The 27,031-nt window shown below is 33.4% G+C and overlaps 3 protein-coding genes across 3 annotated transcripts; all 3 read left to right on the top strand.

Annotated features, from left to right (window-relative positions):
- Positions 1-452: 452 nt before the first annotated feature.
- On the top strand, positions 453-5,732 carry LOC137809304 (uncharacterized). Its single transcript, XM_090297929.1, has 5 exons — positions 453-3,620; positions 4,065-4,118; positions 4,341-4,601; positions 4,720-5,385; positions 5,470-5,732. Exons 1-5 carry the CDS (start codon positions 453-455, stop codon positions 5,707-5,709), a joined length of 4,389 nt encoding a protein of 1,462 aa, XP_090154055.1. The 3' UTR covers positions 5,710-5,732.
- A 2,885-nt stretch (positions 5,733-8,617) lies between these two features.
- Positions 8,618-12,846, top strand: LOC137811172 (putative disease resistance protein RGA4). The gene is made up of 2 exons (XM_068612799.2): positions 8,618-12,063; positions 12,146-12,846. The coding sequence occupies exon 1, from the start codon at positions 8,805-8,807 to the stop codon at positions 12,036-12,038; it is 3,234 nt and encodes a 1,077-aa protein (XP_068468900.2). The 5' UTR covers positions 8,618-8,804; the 3' UTR covers positions 12,039-12,063; positions 12,146-12,846.
- Positions 12,847-17,756: 4,910 nt separating this feature from the next.
- Positions 17,757-21,292, top strand: LOC137811169 (putative disease resistance protein RGA4). Its single transcript, XM_068612796.2, is given in 2 exon segments — positions 17,757-21,164; positions 21,166-21,292. Coding segments are annotated over 2 exon segments (3,354 nt in total). The 5' UTR covers positions 17,757-17,885; the 3' UTR covers positions 21,241-21,292.
- The last annotated feature ends 5,739 nt before the right edge of the window (positions 21,293-27,031 follow it).

The raw sequence follows: 27,031 nt of genomic DNA, 5'->3' as shown, positions 1-27,031 counted from the left end.
CAACCCTGCAACCAGCGCCGCCCCGCTCAACACCAGCGCCATCTTGCTCTACCCCTGCGACCAGTGTTTATATTTTGAGGTTAGTATATGTTTATTTATTATTTAATTATGTATTAAATTTTGATTTATTATATTTTGAGAGTGTTTGTTCTGATTTAGATATTGATTTTATATATTGAATGTACTAAGTCTGAGTCCGAGGGTGTCCGACCTTCGGCAATCTGAATTTAGTTTTTCATGATTAGATATTGATTGCATATATTGAACGAATTTATTCTGAGTCCAGAGGTGTCCGACCTTCGGCAGTTTTGATTTAATTTTCAATGATTATATATTGTTTTGACATATTGAACGCATTGGTTCTGAGTCCGGAGGTGTCCGACCTTCGGCATTTTTGTTTTATTTTTTCATGATTACATATTGAAAGTATTGGTTCTTAGTTTAACAGTTCTATGGATCGGAGTTGGATTAATACATCACGAATAAGTGATACTTACGAAAAAGGGGTGGAAGAGTTCATACAATTCGCAGAACATAATGCCGTTAGTTATAATAATGGAGTAAGGATAAGGTGCCCTTGTATCAATTGTTTAAATGGAAGGATATTGACTGTTTCTGAAATTAGAGAACATCTTTTGTGTGATGGATTTTTGAAAAGTTATACGACATGGACGTGGCATGGTGAATTGTTAGACTTGCCAAGTGTGCACGGAGGTTCGGAGGAAGTTCATTTCTCAATGGATGATAGATTAGAAGACATGATTCGTGACGTGGGAGCAGAATCATTTGCTAATGTAGTTTTTGAAAATATGTCTAATGATGCAGAGACTCCTTTGTATCCTGGTTCAACTAACTTCACACGATTATCAGCAGTGTTAAGGTTGATGAATTTGAAGGCAATGAATGGATGGACCGACAAAAGTTTTACAGAATTGCTTCAATTGCTTAAGGACATGCTTCCAGAAGGAAATACCTTGCCCAATCGAAATTATGAGGCAAAAAAAATACTTTGTCCAATGGGTATGGAGTATAGAAAAATACATTCATGTCCTAACGATTGTATTTTATACAGAAATGAGTATGAAGATTTAAGAAGATGTCCCAGGTGTGGTTTGTCACGCTATAAGGTTAAGGTTGGTCAGAATGATGAAATTGATGAATTGACAAAGGAAGGTCCTCCTGCTAAGGTTGTTTGGTATCTTCCGATAATTCCAAGGCTTAAGCGTTTGTTTGCAAATGCAGATGACGCTAAAAACCTTAGGTGGCATGCAGATAATAGAAAATGTGATGGATTACTTCGTCATCCTGCTGATTCTTTGCAGTGGAAGAATATTGATAAAGAATTTCCTGAATTTGGAAAAGAATCAAGAAACTTAAGACTTGGATTGGCAACTGATGGAATGAATCCCTTTGGAAATTTAAGTAGTAATCATAGTTCATGGCCCGTTTTGTTAGTGATTTACAACTTACCTCCTGCGTTGTGTATGAAGCGCAAATACATGATGTTATCTATGATGATCTCTGGTCCAAAACAACCTGGAAATGACATAGATGTTTATCTTAATCCATTGATTGAAGATTTGAAATTATTGTGGAATGAAGGGGTTGATGTGTTTGACGCGTTTAAAAATGAATCTTTCCGATTGCATGCGATGTTGTTTTGTACTATCAATGACTTCCCTGCATATGGGAACTTGTCAGGTTATAGTGTGAAAGGCCATAGAGCATGTCCAATATGTCAAGACAAGACATCTTATGAGCAGTTGAAACATGGAAGAAAAACCGTGTATCTTGGGCATCGTAGATTTCTAAAGAAATATCATCCGTATCGTCGATTGAAAAAAGCTTTTAACGGATACCAAGAACATGACATTTGTCCCACTCCCTTAAGTGGTGTTGAAATTTATGAAAAAATCAAAAATGTTAATGTGACTTTTGGAAAAATGAAGAAGAAGCAAACGGTGAGTGAAATATGGAAGAAGAGATCAATCTTTTTTGATCTTCCGTATTGGTGTAAGTTGGATGTTAGACACTGTCTAGATGTAATGCACGTAGAGAAGAATGTGTGTGACAGTCTAATAGGAACACTTCTGAACATTAAAGGCAAAACAAAGGATGGTGTGAATGCACGTCTGGATTTGATTGAAATGAATATACGAGAGGAATTGGCACCGAGAGAAGTTGGTAAACGTACATACTTGCCTGCAGCGTGTTACACTTTGTCAAAGAAAGAGAAAACAAGTTTTTGTGAATGTCTTAAAGGTGTTAAGGTACCACAAGGCTACTCTTCAAATGTGAAGAGTCTTGTATCTATGAATGATTTGAAACTAATTGGCTTAAAGTCACATGATTGTCACGCTCTGATGCAACAATTATTACCAGTGGCTATTCGTGGAATCTTGCCCAAAAATGTTAGGCATACAATCACTCGACTATGTTCATTTTTCAATTCCATATGTAGTAAAGAGATTGACTCTCAGAAGTTGGATGAACTTGAAGAAGAAATAATTGTTATCTTGTGTCAACTCGAGATGTTTTTTCCTCCATCTTTTTTTGATATTATGGTACACTTGGTTGTTCATCTTGTAAGAGAAATCAGATTGTGTGGGCCAGTTTATATGCGATGGATGTATCCAGTTGAACGATACATTAAGATTTTGAAGGGATATGTGAAGAATCAATGTCGTCCAGAAGCTTCCATTATTGAAAGATACATTTCAGAAGAATCTATTGAGTTTTGTTCCGAGTACATGTCAAAAGCCAAATGTATAGGAGTTCCTGAAAAAGCTTGGCACTCTCGTAGATTCATAAGTAAATCTTCAAGAGGTGTACATGTCATAAGCAAATCTAGAGAAGAGGTTCTGCAAGCACACTTGTATATCTTGAATAACACTGATGAGGTGTTACCATACTTAGATACACACAAAGACATTGTCAAATATAAAAATCCAAGACAATCAGAAAAATGGGTGTTAATTGAGCATAACAAAACTTTCATGTCATGGTTTAAGCAACAAATAATGAATGATCCATCAGCATCTGAAACATTAACATGGCTTGCAAACGGTCTCAAATTTGATGTTTTATGTTGTTCTGGCTATGAAGTAAATGGTTGTTTGTTTTACACAAAGTCTCGAGATGATAGGAGTACAGTGCAAAATAGCGGAGTCACCTTGGAGGCAGAGTCTATGCAGTTTTCAACTGCAAAGGATCAAAATCCTGTTGTGGGATCAATGCCTTATTATGGTGTCATAGTAGAGATTTGGGAAGTTAATTATACCAAGTTTACTGTACCTGTTTTCAAATGCAAGTGGGTTGACAATAAGACTGGTGTCAAAGTTGATGAATCAGGAATGACTTTGGTTGACTTTCGAAAGATAGGTTATCATGACAAACCATTTATAATGGCACATCAAGCTTCCCAAGTTTTCTATATCCAAGATCCTACGTCTGACCACTGGTCTGTTGTGCTACATGGAAAAAAACAACATAATGACCCAGAAGATACAAACAATGACATTTGTGAGATTGAATCACTTACAAGAACGACCATCAATAAAGAGTACGAGGATGTTGCTGATGTTGTACATGCAACTCGAAATGATCATGATGAAGGAATATATATTTGTATGTACATGTGATTCATGTTTAGTTTTACAATATATTTCATTTTTATTATATTTCATATTCTTGATGCTTATTATATTTTTTTGATAACAGGAACATGGCAGATGATAAAGTTTCCCATTCAAAAACTGGTAGAGGACCTACAAGATTGAAGAATATGTTTAAGAAGATTAGTAAAGATGACAAAATACCTTTGTCTATTGATATCCACACTGGTGTGCCCACTGGGCAACATGCAAAGAAATATAGGAGTTATCTCGGAGTACTTTCTCGTGAAAGGATCTCTATCTTAACTCAGTCTTGGGATCACGTGACTGACCACGAGAAAAACATGATTTGGCAAGATATTCTGGTATGTAACTGTTTTTACTTTGCTAAATCTAAAGTTCTTTTATACTTTGTTTTTGTTTATGAACTAATTCTTTCAAACAATGTAGACACATTACAACATCCCGAATGTGGAAACCTTGAAAGCGAAGGTTCTTTCAGATGTGGGTGTCAAGTTTCGTCAGTTTAAATCAAAATTGACAACAAATTATATATATGGGAAAAGGAAAGAAGAAAATCCTTGTGCAAAATATGCATCCATTGATGAAGAAACTTGGCAGCAGTTTGTCAATATTCGACAAACTGAAAAATGGCAGGTTAGTATCACTTTTATATTTGAATATAGTTTATATTAACGTATTACTAAATTTTGAGTGTTATGATAGGAGGTTCGAAACAAAGCAAAAGCCAATCAGGCACATAATGATACCCCACACCTATTGTCTCGTGGTGGTTATAAGTTGCTAGAGCAGAGGATGCTTGAAGAAAAGATTAAAGCACGTTCTACTTCCATTGAGGAAATGAATAGTGTAGATTCTTTAAGACCTCCATCCCCACCACTCCGACATGAGATGTGGAAGGGTGCCCGTATAAACACATTAGGGACATGGAGTTCTAAGTCTACAGAAGAAACAGTTGAACGCATTGTAAGTTTGACAATTTCTTTTCAATGTGTTATTTTAAATTCTATGTGTTATTTTAAATTCAATGTGTTGAAGTTTGTCAATTTCTTTTCATTTGTTTTAGGATTCTCTTAATGAGCAATCAACACAGGGGACTTTTAAACCATGTGGTCGCAATGATATTCTTAATGTTGCTCTCGGACGACCTGAACACCCTGGACGTGTTCGTGTAGCTGGATATGGGGTTGGGATTCGGTCATACTTTGGACCTCCATCACACAGCAAGGAACAATTGTCCAATGAACCTAGCCAAGAGTATTTACTACAACTACGTGAGCAGTTAAAGGCTGAGGTAACTCAAGAGCTTAAAGAAAGCTTCATGGAGGAGTTTAGTGCGCGAATGGAAATGGAGTTCAAAAAGCGGTTGGAGGGTTTAGGACACTCACAGCAACCACCTACTATGGTAGAAGATGAACCACCTCCGCCTCCTATTAAGAAAGTCAGCACTAAAGGGAGTTGTTCGGCAGTTGATCTATCAGGGGATGACTTTGGCTCAACTAGCCAATGCGAATTATATGTTGAGTGTAATTCCTCAACCCGATTCGTTGCCTTGGGTAAGTGTTATGAAGGGGTCACAATGTTACACAATGTGCCTCTTTCTTCTAATTTGATGAAGGTCACGGTGGAGAAGGTCCTTTATGGTGATCTTGCAGTTCCTGTGCCGACATCAGAGGTGACAATTGTGGCAGAGGCATTACATACTTTCGTTGCCTGGCCTAGACATCTCGTCAGACCTATAGACTCTATGGTATATATTTGCACTAATACTAATACAATTATGATATATTACATTCTAACTAATTTAAGTATTTTTTGTTTTGATGAGTAGCAGGAATCTAAGACAAATTTGCCTCTGGGAAAGAAGAAAATAGTCTCCATTGATGATCCTCTGGCGGCATTGGTGGAAGTTGCTACAGCTTTAGATACAACCGTCTTAGAGGTTCCATGGGATGCCAATGTTTTTGGAAGGCATAGTAATCTACCGTTGTACGTTCACATGTCTGATTTGTTGGACCTTGCATCCGGAGATCAAGAGATTAACATAACAGTTCTGCAATTATGGATGATGTAAGTTCAAATTTTAAATTCTTTATACTTTTGATTTATTAAATATACTAGTACTAACTTATTGAAATTTAGGTATCTTTCTGGATTATGCTTTGATGAGGGGAAACATAATATATATGGGTTTTTAGACCCTCAAATCACTCAATCAATTGGAAACAAGAAGTCGGAAACACAAACATACATCACCACTGCCTTAAAGAATGGTGGAAAACACATTTATTTTGCTCCGTACATCCATGAGTAAGTTCTTATTTATTAAATAAGTTTTAATAAATTATTGAAATAAGAGAAACTAATTAACTGATTTGTTATACAGGCGTCATTGGCAACTATTGATCATATCTGTTCAAGATCATACCGCTGCATGGTTTTGCTCTTTGCATAAAAAACCTCCTGCCTATTTTAAAAACATTATAGATAGGTACGACAGTTTCATTTAACATTTATTATTACTTATATATTATATAATGTTATGTATTCTAACATGAAATCTTATTATTTTAGTGCTTACTCTGGATATAATATGTTGTGTGGGAGGAGAACTTCAAATGCACAAAAACTCACTTGGATGTACCTTAAGGTATTTAAAGTATATTTGTTCACTTAATTTAATGTGTTTCACTCATTCATTTAATACATTTATTTTCACATGCAGTCCAACAGGCAACCTCAAAATTATGAGTGCGGTTATTATGTTATGCAGTGGATGTTGACTATTTTACAAGCTGAAATTATGAAAGGTTGGGATAAGGTAATACCTCAATACAATAAACACTTTAAAATTTGAGATTTATTAATCATGCACTAATTCAAAATATTTCAAATGTCACAGTTGTTCAACGACCAACACCCGCTAGATTTAGAAGCATTGGAGTATGTGAGAACAACATGGTCAAAGTATTTTGTAACCATGTATAACACTCTAGTATAGATAAATCATTACAATGACAAATTTTTTCATATATTACCAAACTTTTTTGTATTATGTTATAATTTGTTGTATGTAATTTTTATATTTAAATTATGATTTGAAATGTTTTTATTTTCTGGAATTGAAAACTTTATGCAGGTTATTTGAGATTTTTTAAAAAATAAAATTTTTTATTTTTTTTTAAACAGTACATATAACGACGGTTCCACTTGGAACCGTCTTTAAAAGGGACACTTATAACGACGGTTCCTAGAGGAACCGTCTTTGAAAGTCACGTAATTTTTTTTTTGAAAAAATAGAAACCACTTTTAACGACGGTTTTCACAACCGTCGTTATAAGTCCATACCTTTTAACGACGGTTCCCAGAACCGTCGTTAAAAAATCATATCTTTTAACGACGCCTGTAATAACGACGGTTCTGGAACCGTCTTTAAATGTCGATTTTAACCGTCGTTAATTTACCTTTTTGTACTAGTGATAATTATATTGAATATATTTAAATGTTTTTGGTGAAACACAAATTTAAAATAGAAAACTGTTTGAGAAATTTTAATAAAATAACTTAAAAGGCGATTTAACCAGAAAATTAAATTGATCAGAAATATAAAAAAAGAAACTGATTTAATGTTGCACTCCTTTTATTAAAAATGGAGTATTCTACATCAAACTTTGTGTTTGAAATTCTCCAACAAAATAAAAGAATAAAGAGGAGATATAAAATTGTTTTTATATTATTAAAACCCTAGTTTTCGAAGTAATTTACAGAAAGAATTTTGGAGTGACTTTTGATCATAAACCAGGTACCTATTCACATCTTGGGGTCAAAATCACTGTATCAAACTCTTTATGTAAAGTTCTTGACATTTTCATGTTTTACACTCCTATAAATTATCACATTTTGATGTTAGTCTTTTATAAATATTTTTGTTCCTACTGGTCCTTGATAAACTATTTTCTTATTTAGTCTTTTTTTTATTGTCTTTCATAGTTTTGTGATAACATGACCCTTAGCAAGACATCATCACTTAAATAAGACCAACAAGTATATTTTTATTTAGTCCTCGACAAATTATATTTTGTATTTAGTTCTACAACTGTGACTCAACTGTGACTCATCATCCAATTCTTGTCTATGATTATGTTGTCTTAGAGGTAAAAACAAATTAAATTGATGAGATAAAAACAAATTCTCTAATAAAAAATACAAAATTATATACCAACTTGAGGAAACAAAGCAAGTAATAATTCAACAATTAAATTGATTGAATAAAAACTTGAATCTAAGTCTAGATGCGATAAATAGCACGGATAAATCACAAGAAGAGATAAATAATTACTGTTTGAAAACTAAGCTCAAGTTCTAAGGTGTTCTGTTGTGTTAATGTGTTTTATTATTTTCCCATAATAAATTCTACTGTAATGTTATTACTATTGATGACATTATAAATTCTAAACCCTCCACAATCGTCATAATTATATATATTATTTTTCTTGTTTTCTATGCTTAAAACATTACTAGTACTTTTACTGATCACCATTGTCATCAGAATAAATTTTTACTGGTACAATTTTTGTTGTTTACTATGCTTAAATCATTACTAGAACAAATTTAAATTTAAATTTAATTAAGAATATCTAAATATATGAGGTAGTTAAAATTAAAATATATTATTATTATATTATTAACTTAATTTTCCTAATACCTAATAAAAAAATATGTTCATATAAAATTTAAAATAAATTATTAATATATGTTATCGTGTTTCAAATAATTTTTACAGTTTCGATGGGTTTTATAAAGTAAGAAATTTGAAACTTTCGAAATCAATTATTTAAAATCTCTTTTCAATAAATTTATCAAACAACACTTAATTATAATTATAATCGGGTATATATATATATATAATCAACTACAAAATTAATCCTAAATTTGTCGGTGAACACTGTAGCATGACAATTATTACATTTGAAGCAGTCAAACAAAAGTCAGTTTATTTATTTCCCACCACTCTGTCTTCTCAATTATTTTGCATATCCAACACAACTTAAGCACAGAAAATTAAATGAGTTTCAAATCAGTGCAACAAACATTTCTAAAGAAATTCTTCATCACTCTTATCTACCTCTCTTCTCCAACCTTTCCTTTATTCAACTCTCCTTTCTTCCTATGGCCGAGGTTTTACTGGGAGTCGTCATTGAAAATTTGGGATCTTTTGTTCAAAAGAAACTCGCAACTTATTGGGGTGTTGACCAGCAGACTCAGAAGCTTTCCAGCAATCTCACTGCAATCCGTGCTGTCCTCAGAGACGCTGAGAGAGAGCAACTAAGAAAGCATGCTGTGAAGAATTGGCTGCAAAAACTCACAGATGCAGCATATGTGCTGGATGATATCTTGGATGCATGTTCAATTCACTCCACAAAGATGCACTCTCATGATCGACATACTTCATGCCTATCCCCTCTCCATCCTAAGGACATTTTCTTTCGTTTTCATATTGGAAAGCGGATGAAAGACATCACTCAAAGATTTCATGACATTCATCAAGAAAAGAGCAGCTTTAATTTAGAATCTGGGGTCACCGAGGTGGAAACAGTGGATGATGATTGGCGCCAAACTAGCTCTGACATTACAGAACCTACACTCTATGGCAGAGACCAGGATCGGGAGCAAATTGTAAAGTTTCTTCTGGAAGATGCCAGTAACAGTGAAGACCTCTCCGTCTATCCCATAGTTGGTATGGGTGGACTCGGCAAAACAACACTTGCCAAGCAGGTCTTCAATGATCACAGGGTATGCAACCATTTTGACTTGACAATTTGGGTTTGTGTTTCTGATGATTTCAACATCAAGACAATACTACAATCCATCATAGAATGTTGCACTGGACAAAACCCCAATCTCAATACCTTAGAAGCAGTGCGGAAAAGGGTTGAAGAAGTGTTGCAGAACAAGAGGTATTTACTTGTTCTTGATGATGTGTGGAATGAAGACCAAGAGAAATGGAAGCAGTTGAAGGGGAAGTTGTTGTGTGCAAGGGCAGCAAAAGGAGCTACCATTTTGGTCACCACTCGACTCCAGGAAGTTGCTTCTATCATGGAGACGCATCCTGCTTACCATTTGACAGAATTGTCAGGAGACGACAGTTGGTCATTGTTCAAACACCATGCGTTTGCTCAAAACAGAGAAGAAATAGAAGAGCTTGTGGCAATTGGCAGAGTGATAGTGAGAAGATGCGTTGGTTCGCCACTTGCAATCAAAACACTGGGAAGTCTTTTGCGTGATAAAAGTGAGGTAAGCCAGTGGGAAAATGTAAAAGAAAGTGAGATTTGGAATATACGAGAGGAAAGTAGTTCTATGACAAGCGAGGAAAATTCTATCATGCGTGCTTTGAAACTGAGCTATTCTAATTTGGAGTTGTCTCTTAGGAGATGCTTTTCTTTTTGTGCAATTTTCCCCAAAGATTTTGAAATAGGCAAGGATGATCTAATTCATCTCTGGATGGCTAATGGGTTTATTAAATCTGAAGGAAGTGTAGAAGTGGAGGATGTTGGAAATAAAGTGTGGAAAAAATTATACCGTAGATCATTTTTTCAAGAAGCAAAGTCTGATGAGATTGGTATGATTAGAAGTTGCAAGATGCATGATCTATTTCATGATCTTGCCCAGTCTATTATGGGTGAAGAATGTGTGGTTATTGAGAAAGGAAGGTTCACTCAGTTGCCAACTAGAGTTCACTATCTAAACTTGTTAAATTATAAGGTGTCTGTTGATATTACTGCTTTCAGGAAAGTTGAATCCTTGCGGACTTTTATGGATTTTGGTGATATTGGCCTGGTGCCATCAAACAATTGTCTTCGAGTGTTACGTACACGTCATTTTTCGTTACTCAAGGATATAGGACATTTGAGATACTTGAGTTTGGAATGGAGTTTGGGATCAAGCTTATATAACATAAGTTTTCAGTTGCCGAAATTGCAAATATTGAAACTGGAAGGCTTCCGTGACCTTAGGCTGCCCAAAGAATTGACGCAATTACAGGATCTAAGACATATTATGATTGATGAGTGTGATGTAAAAGAGATGCCTCCGAATATTGGCAAGTTAAGGAATCTAAGAACACTGAACACTTTCGTTGTGGGATCAAAGGCAGGGTGTGGGTTAGCAGAGTTGCATAGCTTAAAGCTGGGAGGCAAGCTGAGCATTGAAGGCCTTGAGAACGTTCCCAATGAATCGGACGCTAAAGAAGCAAATTTGATTGATAAGAAGGACTTGAATGACCTAAAGTTGTCATGGGGTGGTAGTGCTAATTCAGAAGGTAGTAATGTGAACGTTGAGAGAGTACTGGAAGCCCTGCAACCTCCCTCAACTCTGAAGAGTTTTTGGATGGAAGGATATAAGGGGAGACAGTTATCGAGTTGGATGAGAAATTGTACAGTTCTGAGAGACTTGGTGTTAGTTAAACTCTTGGATTGTGACAACTGTGAGGAGCTTCCTCCACTTGGTAAACTACCACAATTGAAAATACTAGACGTGCGGGGAATGAAAAATGTGAAGTGGATAGGTGGTGAGTCGTATGATGGTGTGGAGGAGAAGGCATTTCCATTGTTGGAGAAATTGAGTGTGGAGAAATTACCAAAATTGGAGAGGATGTTGAGGGAAGAAGGAGTAGAGATGCTCCCTCGTCTTTCTGAATTAACAATTGATTGCGTCTCCAACCTTAAATTTCCACGTCTTCCTTCTGTTGAGAAGGTATGTATTTGCGAAGCGACTTCTTTCATGGAAGGGGTTGTGGAGAATATGCCTTGTTTAAAGACCTTGTTTGTTGCAAACATTAAAGAACTGGTGGTATTACCCGACCAACTACAGCATCTAACCATTGAAAATTGTAATGATTTGGAGTATTTTTCAGAACACGTGTTGGAAGGTCTGACCTCACTTCGAAATTTGAGTATTAAGAACTGTAAGAAATTAAAATCCCTATCTGAAGGTGTGCGACATTTGACATGTCTGAAGACTTTGAGTATCATGGATTGTCCAGAGGTGGTGTCTCTACCAAGCAATATGACCCAACTAACTGCCCTTCAGTTTGTTAGAATCGAGGGTTGCTCCACATCACCCTATGGCTTACAATGTGTCCCCTCCCTACGAATTTTGGTTATATTATATTGTATGTGTACTTCATTGCCGGAGTGGGTGGGAGACATGACTTCTCTTCAAAATTTAAGGATTTGGTACTGTAGGGAGTTGAGGTCAGTACCGAGTAGCATTCAACGCCTCACCAACTTGTCTTCTTTAGAAATATACGGATGTCCTTATCTGGATAAGCGGTGCAAGAGGGAAACGGGAGAGGATTGGCAGTACATAAAGCATATTCCAGAAATAAAACTCGTCACACTCTGAGAGGAAAAGACTTCAACATTTAGTGGTAAGTGAATGATTGTATCATTTTCTTTAATTTCTCTTCATTGTGTGAGTCTGCATACATTAATGTTTGTAATTGCGTGCAGAAAGCATCGAGCGATCATCTCGCTCATGGAACTGCTTCAAACCTGCCATCAAAGTAGATGAGTAAATGACTGATAAATTTATAAAATGCAGATTTGAAATTTCCCTTTATATTATTAATGTGCTTCAATTAATCAACTGTTGCTGTTATTCTGTATAGCTTTGAGTGATATTGGTGGATGAATTGTATATATTGGTGCTGAGTTTAACAGTGCCCTGTATGCTACAATCTCTGAAAACATCAACTTGGTCTGCCTTCTACCTATGTCTTTTATTTTTTTATGATACCTTTAAGTGCCTGTAAGCAAAGGTGCATTCATCATGTACATCTTTTAGTACGAAGATGGGATTACATTCTACCAATCATTCATCCATTGCTATCCTAAAGTCAGGATTTCTAACTACTGCAGGATTTAATGTCTAAAATTTCTCTGCTATGATCCTGCTGCTTATATTTCACACTTCCATGAACTATACTCAAATAAGATTAAGGGGCCTTAAACACCAAAATCTCTAGCACTTCATAGAGAAAAGTCCCTTTGTTCCATGTTTTTTCGCTTCACACTCATCATGCATCATATCCAAAACTGCATGCTGTTGCTCTGTATAGCTTTGACTGATATTGGTGAATGAATTGTATATATTGGTGCTCAGTTTAACACTGCCCTCTATGCTACAATCTCTGTAAACATCAACTTCGCCTGCCTTCTGCATAAGTCTTATATTATTTTTTTTTACTGATTGCGTATTGTTTAATGGATTGAATAAATTTTTCTTATACAAATGAATGTTAAAAAAATTTGAATGATTATTTAATGCAAACTCATTTATTTAACCTAGATTTTGTGGGACAAATACAGTTTATAAAAATTAAAATCCATTTAAAATACAGAGTACACAAAGTTTTATCATGCAAATTTTTGTGGATAGAGACTTGTGGACTTAAAAAGAGAGACTCATCTGTACGTAAAATATACAGTAATTAAAATATAGTTGAACAAATATGACTCAGTTATTTCCAGTTCTAAAATAAAGGGTCTTTATGATAAATTATTTGACTATAATAGTTTTTATATTTAAAGAATTTTTTTAGTTAAAAGTATTCTTTAAAAGTCATATGTTCAGGTATAAATAACTAAAATGTTACTTTTTTTATTTCTATGTAGTAGTGCTTATATGTATGTTTTATTATTCACTCAATTGTTTATCGTTGTATTATAAATTACAACAGAATTAAGAAAAAAGTTATAAAATTTTGTGATTGATTTAATTAATTATAATAAGTTAAAATTATTTTTTAATTAAAATTTGTAAAATTATTATTTTGTCATTGTGTTAAAAAAAATTAGAATGAGAGTTGATTACTTATTTATATATATTATACGACTTTACTTAAAATATTTCCCCCGTGATATGAGAATTCGGTTGAAAAATAATTATAAATTATTTGACACTGTGCTTACATATAAAAATGTAAAAAATATATATTTAAAAAATAAATTTGAAGATTAAATAACTTAAAAAAATTCAAATTAAAACCGTAATTTAAATAAGTGTATATTAATTTCAAAATATTTTCATAATCATATTTACACCTTAACTTAAATTCATATAAATTTTAATCTCTATAAATTTCAATCTCATATATACAAATGGTGGATTAACCTATTTTCCATTTCGAATCAATTATTGCAGATTGGAAATGATATATATCTTATTTGATCAAATTTCTTTTCTTTTTTTTCAAAGACATATAGAAACAACATATTCCATTGAAAATTATGTTTTCTTTTTAACTAAACACACACTGTGAAATCAATACCAAAACAATTGATTATTTATAGAAAATATGTACATATATTTCATACAAATTGTTTTTAAAAAAAGTGAAAATCTAAGTTTTAGATTAAAAAGCCAACTTTAAATTCTATTAAAATGTCATATTACATTTACTGGTTTGCTTAATACAATTATCTAACTTCTCTATAATTGAATAAAAGTTTTATTGTTATACAAAAAATCATATCATTCTTATTAACTTAATCAAATCAAATTTAGTTATTTTTAATAATCATAATTTTTAAACTTCAAATCTTATCTTATTGGATTGAATGCAATCAATAATTTATAATATGAGAATTATTTATTATTTTATTAATTGGATCACAACGAGACATAAACTTTTAGTATATTATAAATGATTTTTTTTATCGGCAATAATAACAGTGCTATAAATGATGAGTGCCTAGTAAAAGTGTGTGTAACAAATTAAACTATGACTATTTAATCTTCAAGCAAACCACATTTCAACCATGGATGACGTGTATGGAAATAAAAGTGTTTGAGAGTTTACTGGTTGATGTTTATACCAATACAAGAAGAAGGGATTTTTAAAAAGGCAAGAGTATATTTCTAATGTCATCTCCTCTAGATGTCTTTGCACGACTTTCTTCACACAAATGCAAGGATTGCTCCTCTAGATGTATTCACTCTCGTGTCTCCATTTCTTTGCACAATTGCTCATACACACTAGAGAGTAACTTATCTCTCTTTTCTAAAAAAAACACTACTCCTTGAATACAAACACAATGTAAATTTGGATGTGAAAAGTCTTATTTTATTTTATTATGTTTTTTTTAGACACATGATACAAGAAAATGATTAATTTGATAAGTTGGAACACTTATCACATGCAATACGTTGCTAAATAGACATATGCACACTATGAAGAAGAAGAAAATATAAACAAACAAATATGCATGAAAAGAGGTCCTAAGAAAAAAAAAGGTTGTATAAATATAGTTACAAACTAATATTTCTTCGTACTAATCATAATTAAAATGAAAATGTTTAACTTAAATTTAACAAATTAGATACTAGAAACTTCAAATTTAAAGTTTCATAATAATTTTTTTTAAAGTGAACGAGTAAATAAATTAGTCTATTTTACCTTGTGAGTGACCCCTTTATCTTGATCCAATAAGTCCAATTCACTTTCTCACCTCTACTTACAACACCACCATCTTATTATATTATTATTATTATTATTATCATTGTTATTATTGTTGTCACCATCATAGTTGAGGCAGCAACTTGTTTCATGGAAGGGGTTGGGGGAGAATATGGGTTGTCTAAAGAAGCTGCTAATTGCATCCATGAAAGATCTGAAGGTACTGCCATAGCAACTGAGTAGGGTGTGGGTGCACTACAGGAACTAAGGATATTGGGATGTGAGGAATTGTGATCAGTACCAAGTAGCTTTCAATGTCTGAAGAAGCTGTACAACAGGGAAACGGGGAAAGCATGGGTAAATTTAGTTTGTTTGACTATATGGTTGAGTATGAGTGTGTCATGTCCAAGTGACCAGAACTCTTTTTCTATTCTCACAACTGCATCTTTCATTGTTTGTGATTGCATCACATGAGCAATCTTTGGATTCTACTTCTTAAAAATATGAGCAATCTCTTCGTTGCATCGACTTGAGACTGAGTGACTGTGTACAATGATTAATGCATTAGTAGTTTTTTATCGAATCAATTCTCTTGGCTCAAGGTTGTGTACTATCATATATTCCCTATTAATCAACTATTGAATCATTCATATTGATACGAGTTTTACACCTATAATCTTCTATTAGTTTTTGTCTCATTGACTTAAGGTTGTGTACTTAAGATTTGTGTTGATATAGTATGATTGAAATCAAATGATTATTCCTACATGTTTGTGTCTTAAATAAACAGTTCAGGATACACTAATCTCGAATGTCTTGAAACAAACTCTTGATAAATTAGATCACTCTAGTCATGCCATCCTAAAACTTAGGGGATAAGTCAATAACGTTTGAACTTGTACATCACACTTGTTGGAAAGATCATAATTAATTCTCCCCCTTTGGTGTAGATACAAAATGGACACTTGCACAAGCAATAAGCAAACAAAGAAAATAGAACAAAATAGAATAATGACACTCATGTTTCCACTAAAAAAGTAGGATTACAATAATTGTTTCTCTCACTCTATAAGGATAACACTCAATTTCACCTAACAAAGATGGAATACAATGTTTCTCTAGCATCTCACTAGGATTTATAATCTCACATTATGGTGGATATCAATTCTCTCAATGTTGTTCTTCTCTCTTGCTTACATCTCTTTCTCACAAGTTCCCTTTATATAGAGAAAGAGAGGAAGACTTCTTCATAGAGAAATAATGGATAATTAATGTTTGTCTTATTTTCAAAATACCTTGAAATACTATCTTCAACTTTCTAGGCTGAGCTTCAAAGTCTTCAAAGAGATATAATTTCAAGACTTTGGAATGTCATCATTGAATATACTCAATGGATCAATTACCAATATTCATTGGTTATGTCCCCCATTAAATTAAGGAGGGAGAGATTCCCAACAACATTTAACTACGAAACTAAACAAAAGGGAGGATTCACTTTAAAGGCAGAAATCAAAAAATAAAAATTAATTAAAAATAGAAAATGAGATAAAAAAAATTACATTACTCTTTCTTTATATAGTTTTCTTTATATAGTTGCAAAGATTTACAAAGAATAGATTTAATCTATTAAAATAGAAAAATCGATATTTATAAATATAATTTATTAATATTTATATTTTTAGTATAATAAAATAAATTATATAATATGAAATAATAATAATATAGTAATAATAATTAGAGCTTTATATGGTCTTTTTAGTTTCTTTTTCTCTTTATAATTATTTTATTTTGCCTTTATACGAAAAGTTAAACCTTTTCAAGTGATTCTTTTGTAAAAAAATAATAGAATAATGATTGTTAAAATAATAATATTGTTATTATTAAAATAAAAACAGTAAAACATTAGTAAAATAAATCTTGATAATAGATTTATAAAATAATTATAATAATAAGATAATTGTAAACATAAAATAATATAAATAATAAACAAGAATAATACAAATAGACAAAATGAAATAACCATAATAATAATAATAAAATTATATTTTATTATTTATTAAAATTAATTTATGATAACAAAGGTAATTCAGTGTTTATATATAAATATAATTTTATTTTTTTTATCTCAATATTTTTATTATTATAAAAACCAATATGATTTTTTCCCATTATATGTTTTATGCGGACATGAATAAAGAAAGAAAATGAATACAAATAATTTATTAAGAGTCCCGATCGTGTCACATAATAGTCAATCTAATAAACACGTGGACAATAGAATTAATAATTGTGCAAAAAAAGCCTTAAAAAATATTTTGTTAAATAATTAAATAAAAAAAAATTGTTGAATGATCAAAACAAAAATCAATAATATATTAAGCTGGGAAAACTATTATTATTTTGACTTACTGATGAAAAGAAGCATAGATGAGATAAAATATGATAATACACCTATTCAGCATTTGGTAGTACAGTCGGCAGATAACGAACCCCACATAGAGATAACTTACACATAATTTGAAAAAGTATTTTCCCCTAATTAATAACTTATAAATAATTCTGTATTTTTATTTTATGAAATATATTAGACAAAAGAGTTGACTCATTCTATGAACACTCTTCGTCAACAAAAGCAAAGAGGGGCCACTTGGGAAGGAAGAAAACAACTTTTTCTTGCCAATTGATCATTTTCTAAGATCATCACAAAATATCCTTCCAATCACTGTTAGCACTCTTCCCCGTACATCCTTCTCCACAACCACGATCATCCAAAAAAACTGTCCTTTCTGCAAATGGCTGAGGCTTTGCTGGGAATTGTAATTCACAACTTGCAATCTTTTGTCCAAGACCAACTTGCAACGTTTTGGGGTGTTGACCAACAGACTCAGAAGCTTTCCAGCAATCTCACCGCAATCCGTGCTGTCCTCAGAGATGCTGAGAAAAAGCAAATAACAAGCGAGGTCCTCAAGAATTGGCTGCAGAAACTCACTGATGCAGCATATGTGCTGGATGATATCTTGGATGAATGTTCAATTCACTCCACAAAGATGCACTCTGATGATGGACATAGTTCATGCCTATCCCCTCTCCATCCTAAGGAAATTCTCTTTCGTTTCAATATTGGCAAGAGGATGAAAGACATCACCCAAAGATTTCATGACATTCATGAACAAAAGAGCAGGTTTAATTTAGAACTTGGGGTCACCGAGGTGCAAACAGTGGATGATGATTGGCGCCAAACTAGCTCTGACATTACAGAACCTACACTCTATGGCAGAGACAAGGATCGAGATCAAATTGTGAAGTTTCTTCTGAAAGATGCAAGTAACAGTGAAGACCTCTCCGTATATCCCATAGTTGGTATGGGTGGACTTGGCAAAACAACACTTGCCAAACAGGTCTTCAATGATCACGAGGTATGCAAACATTTTGACTTGACTATTTGGGTTTGTGTTTCTGATGATTTCAACACGAAGACGATACTACAATCCATCATAGAATGTTGCACTGGACAAAATCCCAATCTCAATACCTTAGAAGCAGTGCGGAAAAGGGTTGAAGAAGTGTTGCAGAGCAAGAGGTATTTACTTGTTCTTGATGATGTGTGGAATGAAGACAAAGAGAAATGGAAGCAGTTGAAGGGGAAGTTGCAGTGTGCAAGGGCAGAAAAAGGAGCTACCATTTTGGTCACCACTCGACTCCAGGAAGTTGCTTCCACCATGGAGACGCACCCTGCTTACCATTTGACAAAATTATCAGAAGACGACAGTTGGTCATTGTTCAAACACCATGCGTTTGGAGCAAACAGAGAAGAAATAGAAGAGCTCGTGGCAATTGGCAGAGAGATGGTGAGAAAATGCGTTGGTTCGCCACTTGCAATCAAAACACTGGGAAGTCTTTTGCGTGATAAAAGTGAGGTAAGCCAATGGGAAAATGTAAAAGAAAGTGAGATTTGGAATATACGAGAGGAAAGTAGTTCTATGACAAGTGAGGAAAATTCTATCATGCGTGCTTTGAAACTGAGCTATTCTAACTTGGAGTTGTCTCTGAGGAGATGCTTTTCTTTTTGTGCAATTTTCCCCAAAGATTTTGAAATAGACAAGGAAGAACTAATTCATCTCTGGATGGCTAATGGATTTATTAAATCTGAAGGAAACGTAGAAGTGGAGGATGTTGGAAATAAAGTGTGGAACAAATTATACCGTAGATCATTTTTTCAAGAAGCAAAGTCTGATAAGCTAGGTATGATTAGAAGTTGCAAGATTCATGATCTATTTCATGATCTTGCCAAGTCTATTATGGGTGAAAAATGTGTGGTTATTGAGAAAGGAAGGTTGACTCAGTTGCCAACTAGAGTTCACTATGTAAGCTTGTCAAATTCTAAGGTGTCTGTTGATATGACCGCTTTCAAGAAAGTTGAATCCTTGAGGACTTTTATGGATTTGGGTGATATTGGCCTGGTGCCATCAAACCATTGTCTCCGAGCATTGTGCACAACTTCTTATTGGTTGTCCCCAGTCAATGATTTAGCACATTTGAGATACATGAGTTGGAATAGGGGTTCGGGAGCAGGCTTACATAACTTAATTTGTAAGTTGCCGAAATTGCAAATATTGAAACTACAAAATATGAAGCAACTTAGGCTGCCCAAAGAATTGACGCAATTACAGGATCTAAGACATATTGTGATTAATAATTGTGAGTCAATATCAAAGATGCCTCCGAATATTGGCAAGTTAAGGCATCTAAGAACACTGAACACTTACGTTGTGGGTTCAAAGGCAGGGTGTGGGTTAGCAGAGTTGCATAGCTTAAAGTTGGGTGGCACGCTGAGAATCGAAGGCCTTGAGAATGTCCCAAATGAATGGGATGCTAGACAAGCAAATTTGATTGGTAAGAAGGACTTGAATATCCTACACTTGTCATGGGGTGGTAGTGCTAATTCAAAAGGTAGTAATGTTGACATTGAGAGAATACTGGAAGCCCTGGAACCTCCCTCAAGTCTAAAGAGTTTTGGGATGAAAGGATATCAGGGGAGACGGTTATCGAGTTGGATAAGAAATGGTGCAGTTCTGAGAAACTTGGTGGAAGTTAAACTCTTGGACTGTGAAAACTGTGAGGAGCTTCCTCCACTTGGTAAACTACCACACTTGAAAAGGCTAGAAGTGAGTGGAATGAAAAATGTGGAGTGGATAGATGGTGAGTCGTATGATGGTGTGGAGGAGAAGGCATTTCCATCGTTGGAGAAATTGAAGGTGGAGAATTTACCAAAATTAGAGAGGATGTTGAGGGAAGAAGGAGTAGAGATGCTCCCTCGTCTTTCCCAATTACATATTGGTGGCATCTCCAACCTTACATTTCCATGTCTTCCTTCTGTTGAGGAACTTCGTGTTGAGAAGATTGACGAAGCGGCTTCCTTGATGGAAGGGGTTGTGGAGAATATGCCTTGTCTAAAGACCTTGTTTATTGGAAACATTAAAGGACTAGTGGTATTACCTGACCAACTCAGCGGGTTGGGTTCACTACAGGAACTACACATTCAATGTTGTTATGATTTGGAGTATTTCCCAGAACATGTGTTGGAAGGTCTGACCTCTCTTGGAATTTTACACATTTTATTATGTTATAACTTTAAATCCTTATCTGAAGGTGTCCGATATCTAACATGTCTGGAGAGTTTGAAGATCAGGTATTGTCCAGAGCTGGTGACTCTACCAAACAATATGACCCAACTAACTGCTCTTCGGATTATCTCAATCATGGGTTGCTCCACATTACCGTATGGCTTACAATGTGTCCCCTCCTTAAGAACTTTGAATATAACAAATTGCACGTCTACTTCACTGCCGGACTGGCTGGGAGAGATGACTTCTCTTCAAAACTTACACATTTGGGACTGTGAGAAGCTGAGGTCAGTACCGAGTAGCATTCAACGCCTCACCAACTTGTCTCTTTTATATATAAGCGAATGTCCATATCTGAAGAAGCGGTGCAAGAGGGAAACGGGAGACGATTGGCAATACATAAACCACATTCCAGAAATACAACTTTTTTCCAAAACGAAACCGACTTTTTTGTGGTAAATTCAAGAGTGTTTTGTTTACTTCTCTCCCTAATGTGTCACTCTGTCCTTCAAAAATTGGGTAGCCTTTTGCGTAGTGTATATACTGAATAATAAAACAAGGTTTCAGTTTTACCCACTTTTATGTTTGATGTCTTCCCATTTCATAAAATGTATCTTATGATTTAGCTTAGACAGTAATGTTTTTGTCCAGATAAAGTAGTAAAAGGAAATCAGTTTTTTTATATGCACTTTCTAGGTGATATAATGCCTGTTATAAAATCATCTTATTCTTTCTTTAACCTCTTTTTTTTTCTAGAATGAAGATATGGCTCGTATTCTTTTTAATGCTCTACCAAATTCATATTAACACTTCTAGGATGTTATTTCGTTTGGAAGAGATCAAACAATCACTTTTCATGTGCAGTGCTCAATTCAAATAAAGAAATCTCAAAAAGCGGAAGATATGACTACTAAAAATAATGCAGAATGTTTGAATATTATGTAGGGCAGATCAGAGAAAAGAAATTCCAAACTAAACAAGCATAGATCTAAATCCATAAATCAATCACAAAGCAAGTTTAAATGTTTTCATTGTCATAAGAAAACATGCCTTAAAAAGGATCTACCCTGAGAGAAGAAACAAAAACTCAAAGAAATTTCAAGATTAAAGTGATACAAACACAGCTACTACAGAATATGAATTGTAGTGTCCTGATTGTCTCAAATTCTGAGATTAAAAATTTGATCAAAGATATTCCATGGTCAAGAAACAGTACTATTAAGTGTAAGCAATATATATGTTTGATTAAAAGTTTTGGACACAAATCAATGCTAAATTATCATCATTTTGTTTTACACAAGTTATTAAATATAGATGTTATTCTAGCTACTCATTTGAAATGTCTATCTCACTCCAAATGTCACATTGGCCCAACTTTTATATTTGTGAAATTTTTCTTTGAATATGATTTTTGTGACCAAACTTACTACATTGCTCACTTGTTTTCTTATCTTATGTATCATCTCCCATATTGGATGTCAGAACTTTGAAGATGACTGACCGTAGATGAAGTGGATGACTTGTATTTCCTCACAGAATCTCCTTACCCTCTTAGTGCTTTGTTATATTTTAGGCTTAGACACATTTCTATGTTGTCTGGATTTATTCTTTTACGGATACTTGTAATTTCAATGACATATGTATACCTTTCTATGTTATCACTTCTACGTTTCCTTACCATTAAAAGGCACAAAGTCTAGTGCTTTTTTAAACCTTCAGATTGCATCACACACAACTTCAACTTCTCCAACTTCAAATTCAGAAATGAGGTTCTTCATTCTTCAATTGATTAAAGAAAAAGCAAATATCAACTTATACACCCAAAATAACATAAAGCGTAAGTGGAGAATGAACTTCTTGTATCTATAAGCAAAGGTGCATTATTCATCATGTACGTCTCTCGTCTTTTAGTACCAAAATGGGATTACATTCTACAAATGATTCATTCATTGCTATTTTAAAGTCAGGATTTCTAACTACTGCAGGATTTAATGCACAATCTCATGTCTAAAATTCCTCTGTTGTGATCCTGCTGCTTATATTTCACACTTTCATGAACTATACTCAAATAAGATTAAGGTGCCTTAAACACCAAAATCTATCTGTATGCGTAAGACATGTACTATAAAACTTTCTATAATGCAATTATTTTCTTTAATCTTGCTTTTCTGTTATAATTGTTATGTGAACCAATATGTTAAACTTTTTTTATGAGTTTGAGTTGAGGTTTTTAAATCTTCGTAAACATCAAGTTTACATAGACTTTTGGGTTGACAACCTTGATTATGATAGAACAAACACATATATAAGCTAAACAAAATATAATGAGAACATAATAATAATGGAAACTATACTTATTTTTATAACATGACAACCAGATATCAATTTAACCACATCATGTGAAAGAAGACTACCATATATAAAATTTGGCTGCTGATACTTACAGGCTTACCAAATCTGACAAAAGACTAATCTGGCCACTTGCAAGCCTAGACTTCCCAAATTACTGAAATCAAGATTGAAACAAGGATAAAATAAACAAATTTAGGAGAGGAACTAAATAAAAAATGATTGTAGAACTATTATCTGAATAAGAAACAAGTTGTAACTTTCACCGTTTTGTTTTTCTTTTTCTAGTTTCATAGAGCATGAGTTGAAACCATAATGCCCTGCCTACCAAGCTATTAAGGGTAAGCAGTATTAATAAGCCTAAAACGTGATTGCCAGAATGAAAACAGAATAAGGGTAGCACCAGACTTTTAGAGTTTTAGTTTATAAATTCCTTAAACAAAATAATTTTACGAACTCCAGTTTACTTTAAAAACGTTGAATTAAATTTGACATCTTATAATGTCTAAATATAGCAATCCAGATTTCGTAAGTAAATATAGTATAGTAGTAGATTCTATTCATTAACAATGCTCAATTCAAAATAAATAAAAAATTATCAATGCTCCAACAGTGATCTAAAGATCATATAGGAGGTCCTAGAAGCATTAAGAGGCCAAGTGAAGCATTCCTAATGATTATCATAAGTATTAGTTGAAATTAATGGCGTTGACATGCATATCCATTTTTTATTTAATGATTATATCCATTTTTTATTTAATGATTAAAACATAACTTCTACTACCCCACAGATAATTCTAGCATACCTTCTTCTGTCTGGACATTGGTTGATCAACCAAGAGTTGCTGAAGTGCACCAAGATCACTGGCACTGCAATGCAGTAGGTGCAAAGTTACCCATGAAACAAAATAAATGTAGTGCAATGCAGAAAATGCAAAGTACAGAATAAAACATTGGACAACATAAATACAGGCATTGGAAAATGAGGGCAAGTTTTTCATGAATAAAATACATGATGAATGTAGCTATCTCAATGTATATAGAATTGGATGCAAGAGCAAATTGGTATAAAATTGGTTTTGAATTTGTTTAGGATCAAATATTGTTTACTGAATTGTTTTGAAAGTGTAAGTGGTAAGAGATATTTGTGATTGTTTGCTTAACATGTACAAAATTCTATTTTTGAATGGTTTATTTAACATGTATAAAATTTGATTTTGAAAAAATTGCTTACTAACACTAGTATGGACACTCATTAATTTGATTCAAAATAACTGCGTAGGCTTAAAATTTGGATTTAATTGTTTGTGTGTGCAATTCTACAAGGATATATCTACTAGGCGGCAAGATATCATTTGAGAAACAGAGCATATCGATAAGAAATGGCTAGTTACTAAGTTTTGTATGGTCGCGGTGCTACGAGTAGCAGAAGATATTTGCAATTTAATAAATGGTTTTGGTTGGTAGTTTGTTGGTTTAAAACCAAGTAAAGATGCACTTATGTATTTCTTCTGCCACTGTCCTTTGTCAGTGCCTTCACATATAGAGAATCTTGAAATGAAACTGGAGAATGAAGATAAGTTCATATTCTTTTTAATGCTCTACCAAATTCATATGAACACTTCTAGGATGTTATTTCGTTTGGAAGAGATCAAACAATCACTACCTTGTACTGTTTGGTTTTTTGCAGAGAAGTTATTAGATCTCCATTGTGTTTAAAATTTACATACTAAGCTGGATTTATTTATGTTATTGGCGTACGTTCCTAATTGCTTGCTTAGTGCTCTATTAATAACTAAGAGCTAGTGTGTTGTTTACATAGAAGAATCTCTATTTTCTCAATGACTTTGGCAGAAAAATGAAAGACTTAGACCATTAATAATTACTCTTTGATATGATTGTAGGCAGGAAAAGAAATGATTTGATGAGTCTTATATTATAATGTTATATGTCATATATATCATTTTAGCTGTGAAGAGTTGAGGTCACTACCGAGTAGCATTCAACTACTCACCAACTTGTTTTCTTTAAGGATACGCGAATATCCTTATCTAAAAAACCGGTGCAAGAAGAAACAGCTACTACAGAATATGAAATTGCAGTGTCCTGATTGTCTTAAATTCTGCGATTAAAAATTTGATCAAAGATATATCATGGTAAAGAAACACGACTATTAGGTGTTAAGCACAAATCGATGTTAAATTTTCTGGACACAAATCAATGGTAAATTTTCTGGACATAACGGAATTTTCTGGGCACAAATCGATGTTAAGCACTCATCATGAAGTGTCAAATTTCACGATACAAGTATTTGATAATGGGTATGATTATTTCGTTTACTTTAGTTGGTAATCTTTTACTGTGACGTACGGTTGCTTACCAATTGCCAATGGGCAAGTTTCCGATGACAGCATGCTAGTGGATGTGATTTTAAGTATGTTTGTAGGACTTTTATTTATCATCATTTTGTTTTACACAAGTTATTAAATAGAAATGTCTGTCTCACTCCAAATCTCACATTGGCCCAACTTTTATATTTGTCAAATTTTTCTTTGAATATGATTTTTGTGACCAAACTTACTACATTGCTCACTTGTTTTTTTATCTAACGTGTATTCCATACAGGATGTCAGAACATTAAAGGTGATTGATTCCTTATATGAGCTCACAGAATCTCCTTCAATACTAACTCCTAAATTTTACTCAAATGTATTTTTCTTCAACCATGAAATCTTATCCTCTTAATGTTTTGTAACATTTTAAGCTTAGAAACATTTCTACTTATAGAATGACTATGTTGCCTTATTCTATTTTATGTAATTTCAATCACATGTAAAACAATCTTTTGACTTAATCTACTTTAACATTTAGGGACTTGTAAAATTCAACCATCAATCATCAAAGGTACTTTTTTACCGTAGTAGATAATTATATTTGAATGTTTTTTGTGAAACACAAATTTGAAATTACCTGAACCTGATGTTCTCCGTACCATGAAAATGAAATTTGCGAGTCATACGAGAAACAAGAAGGTTCTTCACTCTTCCATTGATTAAAGAAAATGCAAATATCAACTTATACACCCAAAATAACATACAGCGTAAGTGGAGAATTATCTTCTTGAAACTGTGTATTGTAATTTGGAAGACAGCGATAATAATTTCACTTTCATATGAATGAATCATATGACTATATATACGATATTATTGCGGAAAAAAAAGAAAAATTGTTCTGCTCTCACCGGTTTATGGTTTTTATGTTACATGCTTATGCTGTTATTAATAAAAATCTTTATAATACGACATTCAATTTTAAATTATCATAGAGTACTAATGTAATACTACCCAGCATTAATACAACACATTGTATTTTCTCTGTTAAGGAATTCCAATTCATGAATAGTAGCAGATCATATGCTTTCTGTAGAATTCAAAACTTCTATTTTTTCACATGAGTTCACTAGATATTACACAACAACAACAAAGTAGGTATACGAGAGATACCTGATACAATTGATGCCATATAAAGAATAGTATCTATATGAAAATTTTCTATATAATTAACTTAGCAAAATCAGATTATTGAGTTACCAATTTTCCATCTGATAAATGAAATCGACCGATTCTTGACTTAAATTATAGAATGAATCAATGTTTTGTAGAGGGTGGCTCTGAAGTCGTTCCCTTAACTTCTGCTTCTGGATTTACGATTCTAGCCACTCCAGAGGTTCCAGAGTTTGTCATCTTGAACCTGTGTTGGATGAAGGCCATAGCTTTTTCTGGCATATCAAAACCTTCTCTTTGTCAACTCCATACTCAGTCTTTTCTTTGCAACATATCCATTATTCTTACAACAGGGACCAAGAACACTGAAATCAGGTTGACAAGATTAACTCTTATACAAATCTTCCTATTTTGGGCTGGACTCTCTGGGCTTCTCCTCAAGGCAGATACTCTCGGCTTCTC

This window comes from Phaseolus vulgaris, chromosome 2, assembly GCF_051622355.1.
Source record: "Phaseolus vulgaris cultivar YP4 chromosome 2, ASM5162235v1, whole genome shotgun sequence".
NCBI lineage: Eukaryota > Viridiplantae > Streptophyta > Magnoliopsida > Fabales > Fabaceae > Phaseolus > Phaseolus vulgaris.
The sequence above is the reverse complement of the archived record's forward strand: the minus strand, read 5'-3'. Positions and strand labels throughout refer to the sequence as shown.